We start from the raw sequence: 22,546 nt of genomic DNA, 5'->3' as shown, positions 1-22,546 counted from the left end.
CATGCTTCCAAGTCCAAACTTGAATTTCACACTGACGCAGGCATGTTTTGTACCCTATGATACTATATATTTTTCAAAGAATGTTCTCACAGTAGTTCATGTAATCTGAGAGTGAGTCATAATTAAAAAGAGCAGAGTTGGTCTTATGCATAGACTAAGTATAAAGGACCATGTGGTATAATTTAAGAAGTGTTCCAGAAAGGTGTTTTTTGGGGTTTTTTTTTTTTTTTGCTGAATTTTGGAATCAGGCAGACCTAGGTTTGACTACTTGCTCTGTACTACATAGGTCTTGGTCTTTGAGAAGATTACTTAATCCTTTTTAGCCTCAGCTTTTCAGGAAAATGAGAATAATAATGAATAACATAATGCATGTTCAGTTGTGCAGTCATGTCTGACTCTTTTCAAACCCATAGACTGCATCCTGCCAGGCTCCTCTGTCCATGGGATTTCCCAGGCAAGAATACTGGAGTGGGTTGCTCTTTCCTCTTCCAGGGGATCTTCCCAACCCAGGGATCCAACCCATGTCTACTACGTCTCTAGCACTGGCACATGGATTCTTTACCACTGAGTCACCTGGGAAGCCCATATAACATAACAGGGGTGTTGTAACCATAAATGTATTAAATAGAGAGTAAGGGTTCAGAGAATGTCCCACAAATCCCTCCTGGCCTGGGCTCTGCTGTTGCCCCAAATTGTGTCCTTAAAGAGACATCCTTCTGTGATAAAGCAGTGTCTTAGAGTCCTGGCTCAAGATTAAATATCACTGTAATAGGTTCAGGCATTAAGCTCTTTGCCACCACTAACACCCAGGCCGGAATCTAACTGCTCATCGTGGGGGCAGAGAGCTGTGCTCTTCTGTTTCCCACATAGATGTGGCTCAATCTGTGGTTGTTAGTTGAAAGAAGGGAACATTGTTCAGGAAAGTGGTGAAAAGAAGGTGAGAAAGGTCAGAGGAGGGAGACAACACCTAAATCAAGGGAGGCTATAAACTAAGGTGCTTGGATAACTGGGTTAGAGGGCTGAGCTCAAAGGTAGAAAGAAATGTTCTCCCTCATTGACTATGCTGTTGTTTACAACTTTACCTTGTTCAAAATTAAAAAGCTGCAGGGTGAAGAATAACCTTTTAAACATGTTTGGCATATTAATGACCATACCCAATCCTAGGCGGGAAGGAAACAGTCATTTTTAGCACAAACAACTACAGTAGGATCAAATACAAACATGAAAAACATACTTTCAAAAAGGAAAATGGCAAATGTAATACCAAATTGAAAACACGCTGGTGGCTCAGATGGTAAAGTATCTGCCTGCAATACAGGGTTTGATCTCTGGGTCAGGAAGATCCCTAAAGAGCTTCTTGATGAGGATAAAAGAGGTGAGTGGAAAAGCTGACTTAAAACTCAACACTTAGAAAACTAAGATCATGACATCCGATCCTATCACTTCACAGCAAATAGATGGGGAAACAATGGAAACGGTGGCAGATTCTATTTTCTTGGGCTCCAAAATCACTGCAAATGTTGACCACAACCACAAAATTAAAAGACACTTGCTCCCTTGGAGAAAAGCTATGACAAACCAAGACAGTGTATTAAAAAGCAGAGACATCACTTTGCCAACAAAGGTCTGTATAGTCAAAGTTATGGTTTTTCCACTAGTTATGTACAGGTGTGAGAGTTGGACCATAAAATAGGCTGAGTGCTGAAGAACTTTTTAATTTAATTTAAGATGCTTTTTAATTGTGCTGGAGAAGACTCTTGAGAGTCCCTTTGGCAGTAAGGAGATCAAACCAATCAATCCTAAAGGAAATCAGTCTTGAATATTCATTGGAAGGACTGATGTTGAAGCTGAAGCTCCAATACTTTGGCCACCTGATGCAAACAGCAGACTCACTGGAAAAGACTCAGATGCTGGGAAAGATTGAGGGCAGGAGAAGGGGATGACAGAGGAAGAGATGGTTGGACGGTATCGGTGACTCAACAGACATGAGTCTGCACAAACTCCAGAAGACAGTGAAGGACAGGGAAGCCGGTCGGGCTGCAATCCATGCGGCTGCAAAGAGTAGGACACAGCTGAGTTACTGAACAACACCACCACCAGCAAATCACTGGAAAACTGAGCCCTCCACATGTATGCGACTATTTTGCTTCTTAAATTGTCTTTACACCCTCTTCAAGGTCAAAGTCCTCTTTTTATAGCAGAAAACTTTTTTATTTCCTATCATCATCCTATCCACAGATTATCACAGTTGCCCAACCAATCCCAGATGACTGAATCGAATTCATTTGATGAATGATGAAAACAATTCTTAACATGATTAAAATAAAAGCTATCCGTGTGCCTCAAAAGTAAAGTAGGGGAAAAACATCTGCTTTAAAATTGCTAGTAACTACTTAGTGGGTCTGAGGCTTCCTTTTGGGGTGATGAACTGTTCTGCAACGAGATAGTGGTGGTAATTGCACAGCACTGTGAATTTACTAAATGTCACTAAGTTGAATATTGAAATAGTTGAATGGGGAATTTTTGGTAATAAAACTATTTTGCATATTTACTGTAAAATATTATATTATGGGGACCCATGATCGTTTCATTTGACCAATTAGATACTGTGTCAAAGCATTTTTTTTTAAGCATTTTTTTAAAATGCATTATTGGGGAATTCCCTGACGGTCTGGAGGTAAGACTCAGCGCTCTCACTGTGGAGGGCCTAGGTTAGCTCTCCAGTCAGGGAACGAAGATCCCACAAGCTGAGCAGTGTGGCCCACCACCACAAAAAATGTATTATTAATAAATGTTCCTGTATGGTAAACATTTAAGAATGACAATTCTTCCTTCCACTTCAATCTCTACATATGATATTTTCCAATAATTTTTTCACTCAGATCCCAAAGAAATGAGCTTGAGGCAAATTTTTTTGATGTATCAGAAATACCATTCTTGCAAATCTGCTCCTTGAAAATTTGCTCCCTGAAAATATCTTTGTTTTTAGTTATAGAAATGATTGTTCAAAAAAAAAGAAATGATTGTTCAGACAAGTGGGGTGTAACATGTAGACACAGCCAAGGGTCATTTCCCCCACCCCCCCAAAACTAAGGTTAATTTTTTCTTTTAAACACACCCCTTTTCCAGAATTACATTTTCAGAAAATTCTGAAAATGTATAGAATTACATGTCATGCAGTCTTACAAATTTGAGAATCATCTGCTTTACACAATAATTTTCATGCTGTTAGAGGAAAGACTGTAAACATCACAAAATTCCAGCTGTCAGCACCTGGCTAGAACAAGAAACAAATCAGAGCCCAGCACAGTGACAGGGTTAGATAACATGACCTCCAGGGGCTCTTCCAAACCCAAGAGCCTCCTTGAATTTTTTTTGCTTTCCATAACCTGCTTCCACATATTCTAGGAAGAAGTTTCCATTTATCCCAGGTCCTCCATGCTATGTGGGTGAGTGAGAGCCCACAACAGAGAGATGAAGGAAAGTGCTACATCCCTACAGACCGTTAAAATCAGGGTGCTGAGAGCCTGACACTTCTGCTGTCACATCAAGGGACAAATCTCCTAGGACCTCAGTACAGCTAATTTAACCTACTTTCCCGTCATCTCATCCGTGTCAGGGCAGTGTGTCTCATGCCTAGCTGCCTCAGATAGGGTAAAGTGCACCAGGATTTTTTTTTTTTGGAAAGGACTCAGGGTATTAGGATCCTCTTTATTCCTGGTTGTGCCACATCAGCCCAATTTCTGTCTGCTTATAACTAAGATCCGCTGTCTAGACATGTCAAAGACAACCACAAAGTATTTGCAGATCTCAGTGGGAAAAAAGAAATGGTACAGTGTCTGGAGAAACTTGCAAATTACTTTCTCTGGTTCCTAGGTGGTTAGTAAGACAACCCAGGCTGTGAGATGCCCCCACTCCAGCACTCTTAGGTGGGCTTTCGAACTAGGGTGATGAGAAGGGCGCACGGGGATGGATACCCAGGTCTCCTTGCAGCTGAGCCCAGGCACTCTACTTCCGAGCACGTTCTGCACCCGAGAGCCCTCGCCATATTCCTTCCTGCCACCTGCGTGTACTGCCCTCTCTCTTTCTCCTTCCGCCTGCCTTCTACCCCTTCCTCTTTCTTCTCTGCCCCTCCCTAAAGACTGAAACAGGCCCTGCAGAGCCCACGCAGCTTTCCAGCAACAAGTTGAGCGGGGCAGACTTGTAGCAGGGCAGCAGTGGGGGCACGCGTAAACACCCCTTGGCTGGAGGAGGAACTGGATGCCTTCTCCAGGGACGGAGAGGAAGATTCTCCAACGGGCACATGCTGAAGCTGGCCATCCACCCTGGTGAGGGGCCAAGCTGAGACAAGGCAGCACACGTCATGCAGGGCTGGTTGAGAGCATGGGTTCTGGAGTCGGACGGCCCAGCTCTGTTGTTTACTAGATGTAGGACCTGGGGCAAATTGCTTCTCTGAGCAAGTATTTCCTCACTATAAAAGTTGCGATAATTACACCAATGTGAATATACAATGTGTATGTGAATACAGTACTGACTGTATGCTCACTTAACACTAGTTATCATAAATTTAATGTTGTGTGGTTATTTTTAACACAGGATAACAATAGGACCTATATCACCAGGCGGTGAGAGCTAGATGAGATAATACACGCAAAGTACCTGGCACATAATACATGCTCAGTGAGTGCAGGCATTCACTGCAGTGCCATTGATTATCCAGTTGACCACTGGCCTGGCTCTCTGAGCCTGGACTTGTAAGCATGGCTCTGGGCTGCAGTATAAACTGGAGGGCACATCCCTGCTGTGGAAACGCTGGTTCTTGAACAGGAAACTTGGACCTCATGCGGAAAGGATGGAGCAACGTGTAAGGGAAAGAGCTGGGGGAATCCTCAAAATTAATCTGGGGACAATGGCAGAATTTCTTTGGAAGTTAATGTCCTCCCTTCCAAGAGGAGATTGACCCAGGATATTCCTAAAATCTCTCTCACCATCAGACTTCTGTGATGACCTTGATGACAGGCAAAACTAGGAGTTTCAGAGCTGTGTGGTCTGAGCCCAGCACTGGGGTCTCCTGGGCCTTGTACCTGCGTCTGTGAATGGGGCTGGGGGAGACCTTACTCTCGGGAGCATCTTGAGGTATCCCACAGTGGAAAGGACTTGCCAAAACTTCTGTGCCAGCTTCACCATGGACACACTGTCCAGAAGGAAGGGACTTCAGTTGCTGAATTCGCAAATCTAAATATAAAACCAACAATGCCACAGGAAGGCTGGCCTGGAGGAAGCTGGGCCAGGCTGTGGAAAGGAGGAGGGAAGCTAGTGAGAGGACAAGGGCTGCTGCATGCAAAAAACAGAACAGTCACTCAAAAGTGGCATTCAGTTTCAAAATGACAGTCAGTAGCCAGAGACTTCAGTTCTGAGACAGAAATTATCCAAAGGGAGATTATTTTGTGTGAGTCAGAGATGCTCCCCAACCCGCCTCCCCCCCTCACCCCGCCGCCCCATCTATCTCTCTCTGCCCTTCGGTCTGACACAGGTCAGATGTTTCTGTCATGTGACATGGTGGCAGAAGGGACCTTCCTCCTACATCACCAGAGGCAGGGCTTTTGTCATAGCAGCTCTGAATCCACATGTGCCCTCCTTGGTCTGCTCACTGAACACTGTGGATTAACTAAAACAAATACATGTCTTGCATAAAACAAATGATAATATTAAATTTTAAGGGGAAGACCCTGCCCTCAAGTCAGTTGTTGTTGTTTAGTCACTAAATCATGCCCGACTCTTTTGTGACACCATGAACTATAGCCCACCAGGCTCCTCTGTCCAAGGGATTCTCCAGGCAAAAATACTGGAGTGGGCTGCCATTCCTTTCTCCAGGGAATCTTCCCAACCCACAGATCGAACCTGAGTCTCCTGCACTGTAGGCAGATTTTTTACCATCTGAGCCATCAGGGAAGCCCCTAAAATGTTTAGTTGTATCCAAATTTTGAAGACCTTTGATTGCCAAGATAATGAGTGTGTACCTTATCCTGCAAGAACCAGGGAGACATCAGTGACTATCCATGAGTGGAGCCACATGATAAAAGGAGCAATTTAGGAACATGAACCCAGAGAAGGGGAGAGGCTGAAGGGAAGGAGACAAGATGGGGGAACACAGAGGAATGGATGGAAAAGATGGGGCACATATATACAATGGACTGTCACTCAGCCATAAAAAGAATGAAATAATGCAATTTGCAGCAACATGGATGGACCTAGAGATTGTCATACTGAGTGAAGTCAGACACAGAGAGAAACATATCATATGATATTGCTTACATGAGGACTCTAAGAAAAAGTGATGCAAATGAGCTTATTTACAAAGCAGAAATGGACTTATAAACTTGGAGAGTGAAATTGTGATGGCAGGGGAGATGTGGGGGTACAATTAGGGGGTTTGGGATTGACATATACACTCTGCTGTATTTAAAGTGGATGACTGGCAGGGACCTACTTACTGTGTAGCACAGGGAACTCTGCTCAATATTATGTGGCAACTTGAATGGGAGGAGAATGTGAAAGGCAGCAGATACATGTGTACGTATAACTGAGTTGCTTTGCAGTACACCTGAACCTTTAGTTCAGGTATAGTTTATCAACTATACTTTAATATAAAATTAAAAGTTGTTTTTTTAAGAAAAGATGGGGGCAGAGCACTGGCATAGTCTATCATCCATGAGTTCACAATGGCTGTAGCTGTAGGAATGAACAAGAGGGTATAGAGAAGGGTAAAATTCATCTAAATATGAATTGATGTAAGTGGTAATAGGAGATGAATAGTCAGAGAAAAAGTTTTTTTTAAAAAGTTGGAAATTTCAAGCCTGAAAACCCAAGAGCAACAGATTATTTAATTACTTATTAAATTTAATAGCAAAATATACCATAAAATGATTAGTAGCGTCTTAAAAATAAGTCCCGAGTCAATAAGTGAGATCACTAAAACTCCTGAAAAAGGAGGAAGTCAGTTAAACAGACCTAGTGATGATCACTGCATTTTTAAAAATCTATTCATAGTATGAAGTGGTCAAGAGACTGGATTTTTTTTTTTTTTTTTTTTTTGCCTCTCTCTCTATATATATACCAAGGAAAGCATTAGAGATTTCTATTCCAAATTGAATTTAGAAACATGTAAGTTGGAGATACCAGGCCAGTTGTGAGGAGAGCACAGATAGATGTCCTAAGAGTACCCAACCAACTAGAGGTAGATAATTCACAGGCAGTCATCCGGGCAGTTCAGAGAGAGGCTGAATAATTCTCGGTCAAGACAAAAAGCCAGGCTTGGTTCAGCAGACACTGGAGAACTGCTGTAGGCCCTAGAAGAGAGAGCAGCCTGGTGAAAGCTGGGTTAGTAAACGTGAGCTGAATAGACCCTGACAAGCCTTCAGAGCATGGACTGGAGAGGTACATTGCCAGAAGCAGCTTTTTCCTGGTGTGAAGGGGAATTTATAGGCTTGGATCTTGGTTGCAGGAGAAGGACCAGCCCTGTGCATACTGAAAGGATGAAGCTCCAGAACTGGGCTCAAGGTTAGGATGTGGGGATGAAGAAGGAGGAAGGATTTGCCTTGCTCTTTTTGTTTGTGAAGAGTTGCTTAAACATGAAACTTTCTTTAATCCATTCCTAAATCCAGATTAAATAGGGATTTTTCTCAGATAAACATTGCTTTGCAGTCTACCTTTTCTCGAAAAACAGTGAAAAAAACATCATAAAGCTTGCCTTCTCATGGTTCTCTGTGAGTGCACTAGGGAGCTAAAAACAAGAAATTTTCTGTTTTTTTCCTACAAAACTTTAAAGAAAGCACTTCTTGCAGATGATACCATCTTTCAAATCATCTATATTTAATAAAAATTATTAGAAAGGTTTTAATGAAACACAACTTAACTTGGAGTACTCTTTGATGGTCTGGCCATACGCAGCTGCCTTTCCAGTGAACCTCATGCCCACCCTGGTGCTAGTAGAGTTCTGCATCCCACCAGTCCGTCCTTCCATGCCAATCAGCCAGGCTGGGGAGCATTTTCAGTCAACCCTCCCTGCCACTACCAAAAACCAAAACAAACAAAAAAACAGCCCAGAACGACCAACAACAGCAATAATAAAAACCAATTCTGGAGTACCTTCTGGTCTGGAGAAAAGCTATCCAAGCTCATTCTACAAAGACCATCTATTGCCTACAGCCACCATTACAGTAGCATACAAATGGTTTCACTGTCCTAAAAATCCTCAGTTCCACCTACTCATCCTTCCTTCCCTCTTCCTGAGCTCCTGACAGCTGTCAGGAAGCATTTAACAAGAGGCCTCCTGTGTGCTGTTTTGGATCTGTCAGGAACCCTCTGGCCCTTATTGATTCCTGAATATTCAGGAATTAAAAGGAGAGGCACGCCTTTCCGGGGCTGAGGAATCCAGGCATTTCTCATTACAGTGATAAGTACCTTCTTCCTTATGAAAAGGTGATTGCTTGCAACTCTCTCTTTGATAGGGATCGTCTTATGTTTTGTAAGTCTGGAATTTTAATCTTTATTTTGCTGAGAATAACTACAGTATATATGCCCACGCCATGTTGATTAAAACACCTTTGCTCCATCAGAGCTTGGTTCCCCGTGTATTTCTTTTCCTTCATTCCTCCCTCCCTCCCCCTCCCTCCCTTCCTCCCTCCTTTCCTTCCTTCCTTCCTTTCTGTCTTTCTTTCTTTCTATTCACTCGCTCTCTATTTCTGGCTAATTCCTTGGAGCTCGGAGGCCCGCTGAGCTCACTTTTCTTGCCCTGGCTTCTAAGACCCACTCGAGAGGGCGCCCGGTGCCTACACGCAGCAGTGTGAGCCCTAAGAACAGGACTCTATTGGCTTTCTGCATAAACCAGGGGATATCAGCCTCTTTCTCTCTCTTACTTTCTTATTGTGGACTCCGGACCCCAGGTTCCGGTCCATTAAAGGACCAACACTAATCTTTTTACTGTCTCTATGGTTTTGTCTTTTCCAGATTCCGGGTGGAATCATACCATATGTAGTCTTTTCAGACTGAATTCTTTGACTTAGCATATATCACATATTAAATCAGAAATCATCAGAAATTAAAAACTATGCAACATATGCAACCAGCCACTATTTGCCTCTGAGCCCAAAAAAGAAAAGAAAAATGGTTATCTTTTGCCATTCAAATTATACTAGATCTATCCTTCTTTTACAGACTTCCTGCCCCTGGGATTCTGGGAGTCCCAGGCTGCTTGTACCTCTCACATCTTCCCCCTGGCTCTCACCTATCTCCCGATCCATTCACCAGTCTCCTAGGAGCCATCCTGGTGCAGATGGCGTCCTCTAGGTTCCATCTAGATTTCTTGGGCTCCTTACACCTCTAGTCACAGACCCATCCCTTATTTCCTCACAGTCCTAAGAGAGTTATGAACGTGTAATAAAACTTCACTGACATTTGAGGAATAAGAAAAGGGAAGTACATCACAAATAATGATTTATTTCTGTTACTAGTCAAGGCTTCACTCAGTGTCCTGGACCCTACCTCAGGCCCTCTCTGCTTTGCTCCCAGCCAGAGACCACTTCAAGTCCCATCTCACCTCAGCACGGTGAGAATGAATGCTTCTAGGAGTCAACTAAACCTGTAGTTGAGGGACCAGCAACCAGGAGGTCCCAAGAAGACAGGATACATCCTGGTACCAGAGCCCAAGACCTGTCTACCACATCCTCATTTCTCTCACTTGCAGTTTCTAGACTGGAGTCTTTGCAGGATGAGTGACAGTGAGGCAGCCCATCCCCCATAGACGGGGCTATGTCGTGTTTTAGTCCCAACAGCACCACATTCTGTGTTATTCCATGTTAGAGCACTGTATTAAGAAGGCAAAATCTCAGGCACGGTGCTCTGCTGGGAGCAGGTCTGGTTGCTTCTGGATTACTGCACAGTGTGAGGGGCACATAGGCCCTCCATCTCCACTCTGCAGCTGCTGCGAACTATGGTTCAGAAGAAAGCATAGGACTAAAAGATAAACAAAAATACACTGGCACCAGGTAGTCTAAATTCACACAGAGAAAAATCAAGTCCCGTAAAGAAGTGACTGTCTAGTAAAGCATGCAAGCAGATTGGGTTACCAAACTGACCACTCAGTTTCTCTACCTGAAACTCTGCACTTGAGTTAGTAAGGATTTTAATGTTCTGCAAGCAGGTATTTGCTTTGTTTGGCACAACTGAAAGGCTTGCAGTGGAAAAGGGTATGATCATCACAACAACAACAATCACAGTTGTGCTCAAAGGGTGGGCTCCCAACAGGTAGAGTCAGCACCACCTGGGGACTTGTAGGAAATGCAAATTCTCCAGCCCCACCACAGACCTGCGCAATCAGAAACCTCAGGAGCTGGAGGGAAACTCTGGGTTTCCAAGAACCTCTGGGTGATTCTGGTGCAGTTTAGTGTGAGAACCACCGGTCTGCCAAATTCTAAAGCCTCTAAACTCTTCTTTGAAAGCAAAAAACTGCTCGTAACTTTCAAACAATGATCTTTCCTCTCTCAAGACATCATGGGATCTAAATGAGATCCTGGCTCAGTCAGGGTCACATTACTCCAGTGTGTTGGTAAATAGCTAAGTTTATTGATATTAACCCAAAAGCTTGAAAAAAATTTAAAATAATAGGAAAGGAGAGAATATAATATTCAATTTGGTTTATATAAGGAATAATAATGATTTATACGACCTGCTCACTATTTCAAATGTGAAAATTCCATACTGCTTAAAAATAGCTTATTGACACTGTTTTAAAATGTAGATATGTGTAGATAAGCTTTGTCCTTCATTGTATTTTGTTAACATAAGCATGGCTATCTCTTAACAAAGATGAGAACATTGAGATCCCATTATCCTTCTCCCAGCCTTGCAAGGATATCTCTGAAAGGGATAATCAAGATACAGTTACTTTATGCCTTACCTATTTTCACCCACACACAGCTTACCACAGTGAAACAACTGTCGTTCAACTCAAGAGCATCCTCTCCTGAAACAGTCCAGCTGCACATTTCTTTGCTATTGCATATCCTCCAAGTTATACTAGAGGACAAAAAGTGCTCCAAAATGGAGCAGAAGATACTAAAGAAGGCAGCAAAAGCTGTGCATCACACGGTGTGTGAAGAGTTGATAAAGTGAGCTGAGGGCATCACCACATCTTCTCAGTCTGGGTGATGCCGACTTGTACCACGTAACAAAGTTGGCAGCTGAAACTGAGCAGTCTGTGGATGGCAGGATTTGAGTGAATGAGATGCAGAGGAAGGAAAAAAATTTAAACACAAAACATGTAGTTTGTGAAACAATTCAACCATTTGCTAAAATTATAGATTATAATATTTTAATAATCTATCAGTTCAGTTCAGTCGCTCAGTCATGTCCAACTCCTTGCGACCCCATGAACCGCTATGATTAAAAGTAATTACGAAATGCCAAGAAGCATCAACTACCCAGGTGAATAATTGAAAAAACTACATTAAACTTTTTTGCAACAAGTTACATATGACTATTTACACCTACAGCAAAGTCACTTATGCAAATCAGCCTCTGGCTCCCTATTACTCTGCCTGTGTCACACTCTTCACGAATCTCTGATAGGATCCTTCACTCCGGTTCATTTTACCCTTCAATCCAGTTAGGCATTAAGTAGGGTAAAGACATTCCACTTGGTTATAGCTGGCTTACAACTAGAGTGCCCTCTGCTCCCCACTTGAAATTATTCAGTTTCTTCCTAATCAATCCATTTCAATCTCTCTCTCAATCTCACTTCCTCTTTACGCCTTGATCTCCTATCTTTTTTTTCCCCCTCATTCCTCTATCTCACAGTTTCTCTACAGCTCCTCAGCAAAAGGAGAAAAGGGCTTGCATGGGATGTATGTGAACAAATTCTAGAATGCTGTATGGTTCTGAGGCAACTTAAAGTCCAGCTGGAAGGACGCCCCTGTGTGTCTCTAATGGACCAGGTGGTCCTCTTCTCTCTCATCCACCCTGTTCTCTCTGCTGCTGAGCCTGGAGCTTAGTTGAGCTCTCATACATGTGGAATCAACACACCCAGCCTCCCTAACTGGTGATGTAAGATATGGTCTCATTTCCTTTGTTACCCAAATGATGAAATGGCACTGACCTTGTATTCAAACTGGAACCCCTCATTGGGTTGCCCAGTCATGTAGATAATTCTCCAAGGTGTAGCCTCAAGAAGTCTCTCTTATCTTTCTACTCCACCCACCAGCTTGCCCTCCCCCTGCGATCCACCCCTCAGTGCCAATGGAGCACACCTTCCCCATAGCCCCACCAAAGCCGGGCTGCAACTCCTGACAGGACACCATTGAAGATTTGGGACAATAAAGGGAATTACCTCACTGAAAAGGGCTACCGATGGCACTGCAGATGGCTCTCTCAGAGCAGAGGCCCAGACCCAGTCTCAGGTTCAGGGCCACCTACCTCCTCACCCCTCCAGCTTCACACTATAGAAAACCCCTCAGGTTTGTCTGTGCTTTTCAGGTCTACAGGTCCTAACAATCATTAGACCTAGAAGGGAAAAGAGCTCCCCTAAATGCCCAGTCTACATTACCATTTCTTGTTTGACAATCTCGCTTTTCCCAAGATAGCTGAGAGTAGGAATGTCCACTGTGCAGTAAATGTCCCATCACCATGATGTCTGACAACCCTCAGGAAATAGCTACAGCAGAACATCAGCCCAGGAGAGTTGTTGTTGTTCAGTCATTAAGTCGTGTTTGACTCTCTGCAATCCCATGGACTGCAGCACACCAGGCTTTTCTATTCCTCACTAGCTCCCAGAGTTTGCTCAGATTCATGTCCATTGAATCGGTGATGTTATCTAACCATCTCATCCTTTGTCGCCTCCTTCTCTTCCTGCCCTCAGTCTTTCCCAGCATCAGGGTCTTTTCCAATGAGTCGGTTGTTCACATCAGGTGGCCAAAGTATTTGAGCTCCAGCATCAGTCCTTCCAATAAATATTCAGCGTTGATTTCCTTTAGGATTGGCTGGTTTGAGCTCCTTGCTGATCCAAGGGACTCTCAAGAGTCTTCTCCAGCACTACAATTCAAAAGCATCAGTTCTTCAGTGCTCAATCTTCTTTATGGTCCAACTCTCACATCTGTACAGGACTACTGGAAAAACCTAGGTTAATTTCAGCCTGAAATTAACACTTAGTGGGGGACGCCAACAGGTCAGGCCAGGCAGAGTTCCTCTGACAAGCTGTCCTCTCATCCTCTCAACTGCTCCATCCCTACACCAAAAAGCTTTGCAGCATATACATTGTAAATCCATACATAGCCCAAGAGAATATTTCTCCCAGATTCCAGTTCTTATCAACAGGGTTTTGTATGCCTATGCTAAGCTTAACTGTGTATCACTCTTCATAATAGCTAATAGAGAGCCGAACTTCCAGAGTGAGAGAAATCTGCATTTTTTTTAATGGAAAAACTCCATTTCCTCCTAGAACAATGGCTATATACAAGTTTTTTGTGTGCTCAGTCATGTCCAATTCTTTGCTGCTCCATAAACTGTAGACAACCAGGCTCCTCTTTTCATGGTATTTTCCAGGCAAGAATACTGGAGTGGTTGCCACTTCCTACTCCAGGGGATCTCCCAATCCAGGGATCGGACGGGAGCCTCTTGCATCTCCTGCACTGACAGGCAGATTTCTTTACCACTAGTGCCACATCAGAAGCCCCATATACAAGCTTTATATTTCATTAACTAAAATGCCCAATGAAACTGTTTTCTCAGAACAAAGGAAAGCCTTGCCTGAAAGGTAAATTTATATATGTTACTCTTTCAAGCAGAACCATGTGAAATTTTATTTAGATGTATTTTAAATTAGAAAGTCATTATGAAGAAAACAAAACATGGTCCTATACTCTGACCTTTTTTCTAATTCATAAATTTTTCTAACTACATTGGCCTTGAAAATAACCATGTAACAATTTTTTGCATATCATTCTAAAAAGGTATGCACATACCAGCACACATGTATATACATCTTTTTTTTCCTACAAAAAACATACATGCATATTCTGAATTTTCCTTCTTTCTTTTCTTTCTTCTCATCCTCCATTTTCATTTAACTTAATAATATCCCAAGATTTTTTTTTTAATATATTAGCAATCTGATGCTGAGGCTGAAACTCCAGTACTTTGGCCACCTCATGCAAAGAGTTGACTCACTGGAAAAGACCCTGATGCTGGGAGGGACTGGGGACAGGAGGAGAAGGGGATGACAGAGGATGAGATAGCTGGATGGCATCACCGACTCGATGGACATGAGTCTGAGTAAACTCCGGGAGTTGGTGATGGACAGGGAGGCCTGGCGTGCTGCGATTCATGGGGTCGCAAAGAGTCGGACACAACTGAGCGACTGAACTGAACTGAACTGAATAGAGATGTATTTTTTTATGGTCTGTGGTATTCCATTTATGGCTTTATCAATGTGTATTTAAGAAGTTCCCTTTTAATAATAAATGAGCATTTAGGTTGTTTCCAGGTGTTTTTGGTGGGAGAGGCAGAAAGGATTAGAGTTATTACACCTATCTGGAATAAACATTCTGATATGTATGTTTGTATAGTTTGTGACTATGTTCATAAAGTAAATTCCTAGCAGTGGAACTTCCAGGTCAAAAGGCAAGGTGGTTTTACATTTTGACAGATATTGATTGTACTAATTTATATTCCCAAGAATACCTGTATTCTCATATACTTGCCAACCCTCGGGATTATTATACTTATTAAGTTTTGCCAGTCTGATAATCAGAATATTATACCTTATTGTTTCCATTTAGATTTCTTTAAATATAAGTGATATTAAATAACTTTTCATTGATCTGTTGGTCACTTGTATTTTTTTTTTCTGTTAGCTCTGTGTTCATAGATTTTGCTCATTTTTCTATTGAATTGTTAAACATTTTTTTTGTACGGAGCTGTAAGATGCTTTGTTAATCAAAACATGTAGTTCTTCTTCTTATATGTACTGCAAATGTTTCTTCCAGCATGTATTTATCTTTTGATTTTGTGCACATTACTTTTTGCTCTGCAGAAGTTTCAAATATTTATGCAACCAGATTCATTCATCTGTTTCTTTATGACTTCTGTGTATGTACAACTTTTGAGTGACAGTTTTTCCAGATTCTATCTAGTAAAGTTAACCTCCTCACAAAAAATCTTAAGCCTGATTTCTGTCTATACTGTATTCTTCAAGGTAGCTCCATCCTTGTATGGTCTGAGGACAGTAAGTGATAACTAGTGAGGCTTCTGATAGCTTATGACTCCTCAGAACAGACATATCTGGGAGTCAGAATTTCTCCCAGAGCCCGAGCCTGACCCAGATGTCAGTGGGTCGGTGCATGGCCTGATGACCACACTCATTATAGACTCAGTCATACCTTCCCTCTGCTCAAGTAGTAAATGGCCAGCTTAACTGAATATAATATAATTCATGATATTTGGGGGTTTATTGTAGAGCTTTTTTTCTTGTACTCAAGAAGGATAGAAGACTTAAAAATCAACATAGTTATTAATATTTTATGTTTCATTTCATTTCATACAGGCAACTTCAAAAAATGGTCCATGATATCAAGAACAATGAAGGTGGAATAATGAACAAGATCAAAAAGTAAGTCAGATGCCCATCAGCAGACGAATGGATAAGGAAGCTGTGGTACATATACACCATGGAATATTACTCAGCCATTAAAAAGAATTCATTTGAATCAGTTCTAATGAGATAGGTGAAAAACTGGAGCCCATTATACAGAGTGAAGTAAGCCAGAAATATAAAGACCATTACAGTATACTAACACATATATATGGAATTTAGAAAGATGGTAATGATAACCCTATATGCAAAACAGAAAAAGAGACACAGATGTACAGAACAGACTTTTGGACTCTGTGGGAGAAGGCGAGGGTGGGATATTTAGAGAGAATAGCATCGAAACATGTATATTATCTATGGTGAAACAGATCACCAGCCCAGGTTGGATGCATGAGACAAGTGCTTGGGCCTGGTGCACTGGGAAGACCCAGAGGGATCGGGTAGAGAGGGAGGTGGGAGGGGGGATTGGGATGGGGAATACATGTAAATCCATGGCTGATTCATGTCAATGTATGACAAAAACCACTACAATACTGTAAAGTAATTAGCCTCCAACTAATAAAAATAAATGAAAAAAAAAAGGCTAAGCAAGAGAAGCAATCACAAAAGGATAGAAAGGAGGAATATTTCGAATAAAAACCTGGTAACAACCCCCAGCTGACCAGAGCTTTTGTTCTGGTCCTGTGTGAACTCTGATTTCCTTCATGGCTCCCAGGGATCAGAATATACACTGGGCTGAATTTGACCACACTTCTTGGAGAACAGAAATCAAAGGGAATGGAAACTGCGACCTTTACTCCACCCTTTGTGGATACCAAATAAATCATGTTCACACACACACACACAAAAAGTAAGTCAGATGCCATAGCACTGTGTGAGCACTTATGTAAATAACATCTTATGCCAGCCTGCAGTAAGTGGAAGAAAACAAAGTTCCCTGTTACCCGAGTGAGGAATGGCAACCTCTCTAGCATGTGACACTTTCTTACTCATGGCTAGAGTCATGGTGGTCAGACCCACATTCAGGAAACATGGTGAATGAGTGGTTGGTACTCAGGCACCTTGCTTTTCTCTCTCACTCCTGGACAGCTGAGTTATGCCGTTCAAGGTGCTTGGCAAACATCAAAAGAGACATTTATAGAAGCCAGACAATCAGCTTCTTTGACCACTTAGCTAAGGACCACTTGGATGCGTTTCTGTTTTGTAGAAATTCAAAAGAGAAATTGCAAGAACACAGCCTGATTTCTTTAGGACACCGTAACTGTTTTCCATATTTTGATTACTGCTTTTTCAATTATGACCTTGAAATGGTGTTTTCAATTGACACTTGGAGAAGGAAAGTTAGAATTCCAAATCTTCCTACACATACACACACACAGACACACACCTCTAAAGTTTTGTTTTTGTTTTTGCAGAGAATAGAAATTGTATATTACGCATACCTGAATTTGCCACTCGAAATTTAACTCAAGAGGAAAGGGGAAATGGTATTCTGTTAAGTTTTTGTTTAAGGCTTTTTTGTTTTTATGAAAGTAATACAGATTAACTAGAGACAAAAATCAAGGAGTTCAGAATTGCATGAAATAAAAATCTCTCATCTTCTCCTATTCCCACCCTAACCTGCTCCCCAGAAATGGACACAACAGGAGTGAGTTTGGTATAAATATCGGTTTGCGTATGTTTACACACACACATACACACATTGGCATAGCTGTAGTCCCTAAATATACATTACATACCTGCATACAGTTTCATCATGAGTGGCATTATGCCACACACACATTCTACCAAATTGCTTTGTTTCTTGGTTTTAATTAATGCTGTATAGTGGGCATTTTTCTTTGTTAGTACATAAAAATAACCATAAACCTTCTAAACAGATAATTAATAGTCTACTATAAATATATTATCATTTGTTTAACCAGCTATATCCTGGTGGGCTTCTTTGAAGTAGGAGTAGGAGTTTAAATGTACATTTTGGAAGATAATTTGATAACATCTATGAAAGCTTTATGGCCATTTTTTTTTAGTTTACCTGTCACAAATAATACTTCAATAAATACTCTCTGCAGACTTATGAGTATGCCAGAAAACTGAATTCTTGAAGTGAAATTTATAGCTTCTGGACAGGATTTGTGCCCTTCAGATTTTGGTTGGTATTACCAAATTGCTGCTGCCAAATTCTGTACTACTGGTTGGTGGTGGTTTAGTCATTAAGTCGTGCCTGACTCTTGCAACCTCATGGACTGTAGCCTGCCAGGCGCCTATGTCCACGTGGTTCTCCAAGCAAGAATACTGGAGTGGGTTGCCACTTCCTTCTCTAAGGGATCTTCCCAACTTAGGAATCGAACTTCCCAACTTAGGTCTCCTGAATTGCAGGTACTACTAACAGTGGATAAAAGTTCATTTCCTTGTGGCTTCAGAGCAGAGTATCTTTTTTTTTCTTTTTTGGCCTTTGCTAAACTTAAGAGTAATAAATCACTTTTCATGGTGTTTTTAGGCTATACAATGTAAATGAGTTTCAATATGTGTAACTGGTCATCATAAAAGAGTTAAAATGATCTTCTGCTTGAGGGACAGTGGTCATCTCCTACAGGAGAAGAACCTGTCTTCATGGTCTGTCCTATGACTGGGAGATGTGTATGTGACTATTTTCATTTCTTATTTCTAATACATATAGAATCTCATTGAAATGAGAGAACCCTGCCAGTCATTGTTTTCATCACTAGCAATTCTAGATTAATTATCTCACAACTGCCAATTTTACAATATACCAATTCTTTCAATAATATGAAGTCTTTGTATAAAATGTCTCCTTATTCCATTTACAGCAGCCATGCAGCTCAAATTTTCCCACATAATTTCTATTTCATTCTGCCCACCATCCCCTAATACTTGACAAACTGTTTTCTTCTCTGCTTGGAAAATATGACTGCCCCAGTCATCACCCTGGTGAAGTCAATGGCTCTTTTCGGTCGAAGTGCTCCGAACTCAGGCTCTGGCTCAAAACCAAGCCACAGGTGCCACCTTCAAAGGAGGAAGCACAGTTGATCACACTGGTTTCCTAACACGAGAGCATGACAGAGTTGTCACCAGTTCATGGCTGAATGAGAAAAGGCCTGTAAAGAGCTGAGGGTTGGAGTGCAGCTGCTGGCTGCTAAACGAGGCCCAAACGACACCTTTTATCTCTGGTTGGTGTTCAGTGATCAAGGTCCTCTCTTGAATTGCTCCTTTATTCTGAGATGATGACCTCACACTTTTGGGGGTATTAAAATATCCTTTCTTTTCTTTTTTTGAAAGGACGGCAATAACATATAATAGCTGGTTTGTGCTTTTTGAAATCTTACTGTTCAATGAACAGACCTGGCACCAGATCCAGTTTTGTTTTTATTTTTCTTCCCTTCACTACAATAGACAGTCTGTCTCTCTGGACCTCATCCTGGGTCTAATGACAATGTCTTCCTAGCATGCCCTATTGGTTTGCTGAGAACTGAGTGAAACAATAGCTAGGAGAGTCTTTAGGAAACAAAAAAAATTTCTAGGCAAATATAATTAATCTTATTTTTGCAACATTACAGTTCTGGTTTATCAGCCTTTTTTTTTTTTTCGTAATCAAACATGATTTTCTGTACCAACTTTTTTCCCAAAAATGAAATATTTTTGTATGTAATGGTTACCTTGTGTGTGTGTGTGTGTATGTGTGTGTGTGTGTGCGTGTGTGCTCTAAGTCACTTCAGTGGTGTCCGACTCTTTGCAACCCCACTGACTGCATCCCTCCAGGCTCCTCTGTCCATGGGATTCTTCAGGCAAGACTACTGGAGTGGGTTGTCACACCCTCCTCCAGGGGATCTTCTCAACCAGGGATTGAACCTGTGTCTCTTGTGTCTCCTGCATTGGTAGGCGAGTTCTTTACCACTAGCTTCATCTAGGAAGCCCCAGTGGTTAGCTTATACATGGCTTATGTAAACAGATGTGATGTTTTAGTAAATGAAGGCTACTGGGTTTTATATAGGTTTTATTTATATATGTCTAAATTTCACTAAGCAAAGCATTCTTACATAACATGCTAACTATTATTAAAAATAATAATTTACTATAAACCTGACACATTTCAAATAATGGAAGAGAAAGTGTTGTCAAAAGTTGTAAACAGTCTAAATACTGGGATACATTTTGAAATGTAATTTTAGTTTTTTCCTTTTAATGAATGGGAAAGCTTTGTGAATATTCAGAACATTTTATATATGCATAAATATTGTAGTTTTGAGAGTGCTTGAAACAATTCAACTTTTATCTAAACATCACAATCCTCAACATGGAGACACTCACTGCTCACTTATTTGGCATTTTTTTTCAATAGTTCAAAAAACAATTCCATCCCAACCTACGACATTTTAGTTCAGCATTTTAGCTGATTAGAGTTCATCTTCTCTTACCTTCTTATCAAACAATCAACATTTATTGTCTTTGAATCTCTGATCTCTCGGCTTACGAGTGTTCTGACCTCTCAGAGCCCTTCCACCCCCCGACCTCACTTTTGCCCAGTCACAGCCACACTGTGCCCTTGGGGGAGGGGTAGAGGCCGGAAAATGCTGACTAATGGCTTCACTACATTTACAGTACATTTAGTTTTTCAGTGATGAGTTCAAAAGAAACCATTATTCTGTTAGTTATCTACCCATTATCTCTAAACCTGTTTATATTATGGGCCTTGACAATAGTTGTCCTACTCACTGACCATCTGTCTAATCTGTTATCTACAGGCTGAAAGTCAAAGCACCTCCAAGTGTTCCTCGAAGGGACTATGCCCCAGGTAAGAGTATTTCTAAACTACTTGGACTCTTGACTAGCCTAATGTTCATAATTACTTTTTGAAAAGGGAACACTGTTCTACTCATTTGAAAATAAAGGAACCCATTCTAATTTTAAGAGTGACCAAAGCATCTGACTATAGTGGAGATATAGTAGTCCTTCTATCTATCCATCCATCTACCCATCCATCCATCCACTCATCTATTTATCAAATATGTATTAAGCAACTTCCACGTGACAGGCATATACAGAGTCTTAGGTAAAAATTCAATGAAAATAAGACAGATATCATCTACATACTCACAGAATTTATAGTTTAGATGGGAAGATAGATGATTTTAAAAGAAATTACAATTTTAAATTTTAAATCTTTTAAAATTATTTTAAAAGATGGGGAAGCACAAAGTTCTATGGAAGTACATAGCAACAGTATCTAATCTAATTTGAGGTGGAGAATGTGGAGGAAGTAGGGAATGGAAGACTTCCTAGATAGAGAATTGTTAAAATAGATACTTGAGGGTCCATGAGTTTGGGGGGGGGGGGGGCGGTGTGGTGTACATGGAATAAATTACTGATGGCACATAGTTATTCAAACTTCTCCAAGTTTTAGCCCTACAACCCCATTCCAACTAGGATTAAATTTGTCAGGGGAGAGGAGCTGGTCTGGAAATTGGTAGGTTTATGACAATAGAAAGCTAAGTACACCAAACCTTTGACTGTGTGGATCACAACAAACTGTGGGAAATTCTTCAAGAGATGGGAATACCAGACCACCTCACCTGCCTCCTGAGAAATCTGTTTGCAGTTCAAGAAGCAACAGTTAGAACTGGACATGTAACAACAGGCTGGTTCCAAATTGGGAAAGGAGTACGTCAAGGCTGTATATTGTCACCCTGCTTATTTAACTTATATGCAGAGTACACCATGAGAAATGTCGGGCTGGATGAAGCACAAGCTGGAATGAAGATTTCCAGGAGAAATATCAGTAACCTCAGATATGCAGATGACACCACCCTTATGGCAGAAAGTGAAGAAGAACTAAAGAGCCTCTTGATGAAAGTGAAAGAGGAGAAGAGAGAAAAAGCTGGTTTAAAGCTCAACATTCAGAAAACTAAGATCATGGCATCCAGTCCCATCACTTCACGGCAAATAGATGGGGAAACAATGGAAACAGTGGCAGATTTTATTTTTTAGGGCTCCACAATCACTGCAGATGGTGACTGCAGCCATGAAATTAAAAGACACTTGTCCCTTGGAAGAAAAGCTATGACCAACCTAGACAGCATATTAAAAAGCAGAGACATTACTTTGCCAACAAAGGTCTGTCTAGTCAAAGCTATGGTTTTTCCAGTAGTCATGTATGGATATGAGAGCTGGACTATAAAGAAAGCTGAGTGCCGAAGAACTGATGCTTTTGTACTGTGGTGTTGGAGAAGACTCTTGAGAGTCCCTTGGACTGCAAGGAGATCCAACCAGTCCATCCTAAAGGAAATCAATCCTGAATATTCATTTAAAGGACTGATGTTGAAGCTGAAACTCCAATACTTTGGCCACCTGATGCGAAGAACTGACTCAACTGAAAAGACCCTGATGCTGGGAAAGATTGAAGGCGGGAGGAGAAGGGGACAACAGAGGATGAGATGGTTGGATAGCATCACTGACTTGATGGACATGAGTTTGAGTAAGCTCCAGGAGTTGGTGATAGACAGGGAAAACTAGTGTGCTGCAGTCCATGGGGTCGCAAAGAGTTGGACATGACTGAATGACTGAACTGAACTAAACTGAAGCTAAATAGATTTTCCATCACAATTTCCTTGTCTAGAAAAGATACATTGGGCAGGTATGTCTAAAATCTCTCTTTAGTTTCTAAAATAAAAGGATGTCCTAGATGTGGACAGGTCTATCCATCCCTCACTGAGAACCACAGGGCTACAGACACTGATGATTAACTCTTCCTCTACAGAATGACAACTGAAACCAAATCTCAACCTTAAAGAATGATGACTATTTTAATTTTTCTACCACTGATCAAGATAGTATTAAATCAAAAAGTTGAGTTTTCCTTGAGCACTAATGAAATCTTACCACACT

The 22,546-nt window shown here is 41.3% G+C and overlaps 1 protein-coding gene across 4 annotated transcripts in view; it reads left to right on the top strand.

Annotated features, from left to right (window-relative positions):
• Positions 1-22,546, top strand: part of BLNK (B cell linker) — an 86,100-nt gene that overhangs the window by 9,638 nt on the left and 53,916 nt on the right. For 3 of the 4 annotated variants that reach the window (XM_020883162.2, XM_020883169.2, XM_020883156.2), the window contains 2 exons: positions 15,596-15,661; positions 20,407-20,456. In XM_020883162.2, coding sequence (XP_020738821.2) covers positions 15,596-15,661; positions 20,407-20,456 — 116 coding nt within the window. Of the gene's footprint in view, positions 1-15,595; positions 15,662-20,406; positions 20,457-22,546 lie in introns of those variants that run through there. The other variant, XM_070469952.1, reaches the window with a different exon arrangement.

Source organism: Odocoileus virginianus, chromosome 7 (genome assembly GCF_023699985.2).
Source record: "Odocoileus virginianus isolate 20LAN1187 ecotype Illinois chromosome 7, Ovbor_1.2, whole genome shotgun sequence".
Lineage (NCBI taxonomy): Eukaryota > Metazoa > Chordata > Mammalia > Artiodactyla > Cervidae > Odocoileus > Odocoileus virginianus.
The sequence above is the reverse complement of the archived record's forward strand: the minus strand, read 5'-3'. Positions and strand labels throughout refer to the sequence as shown.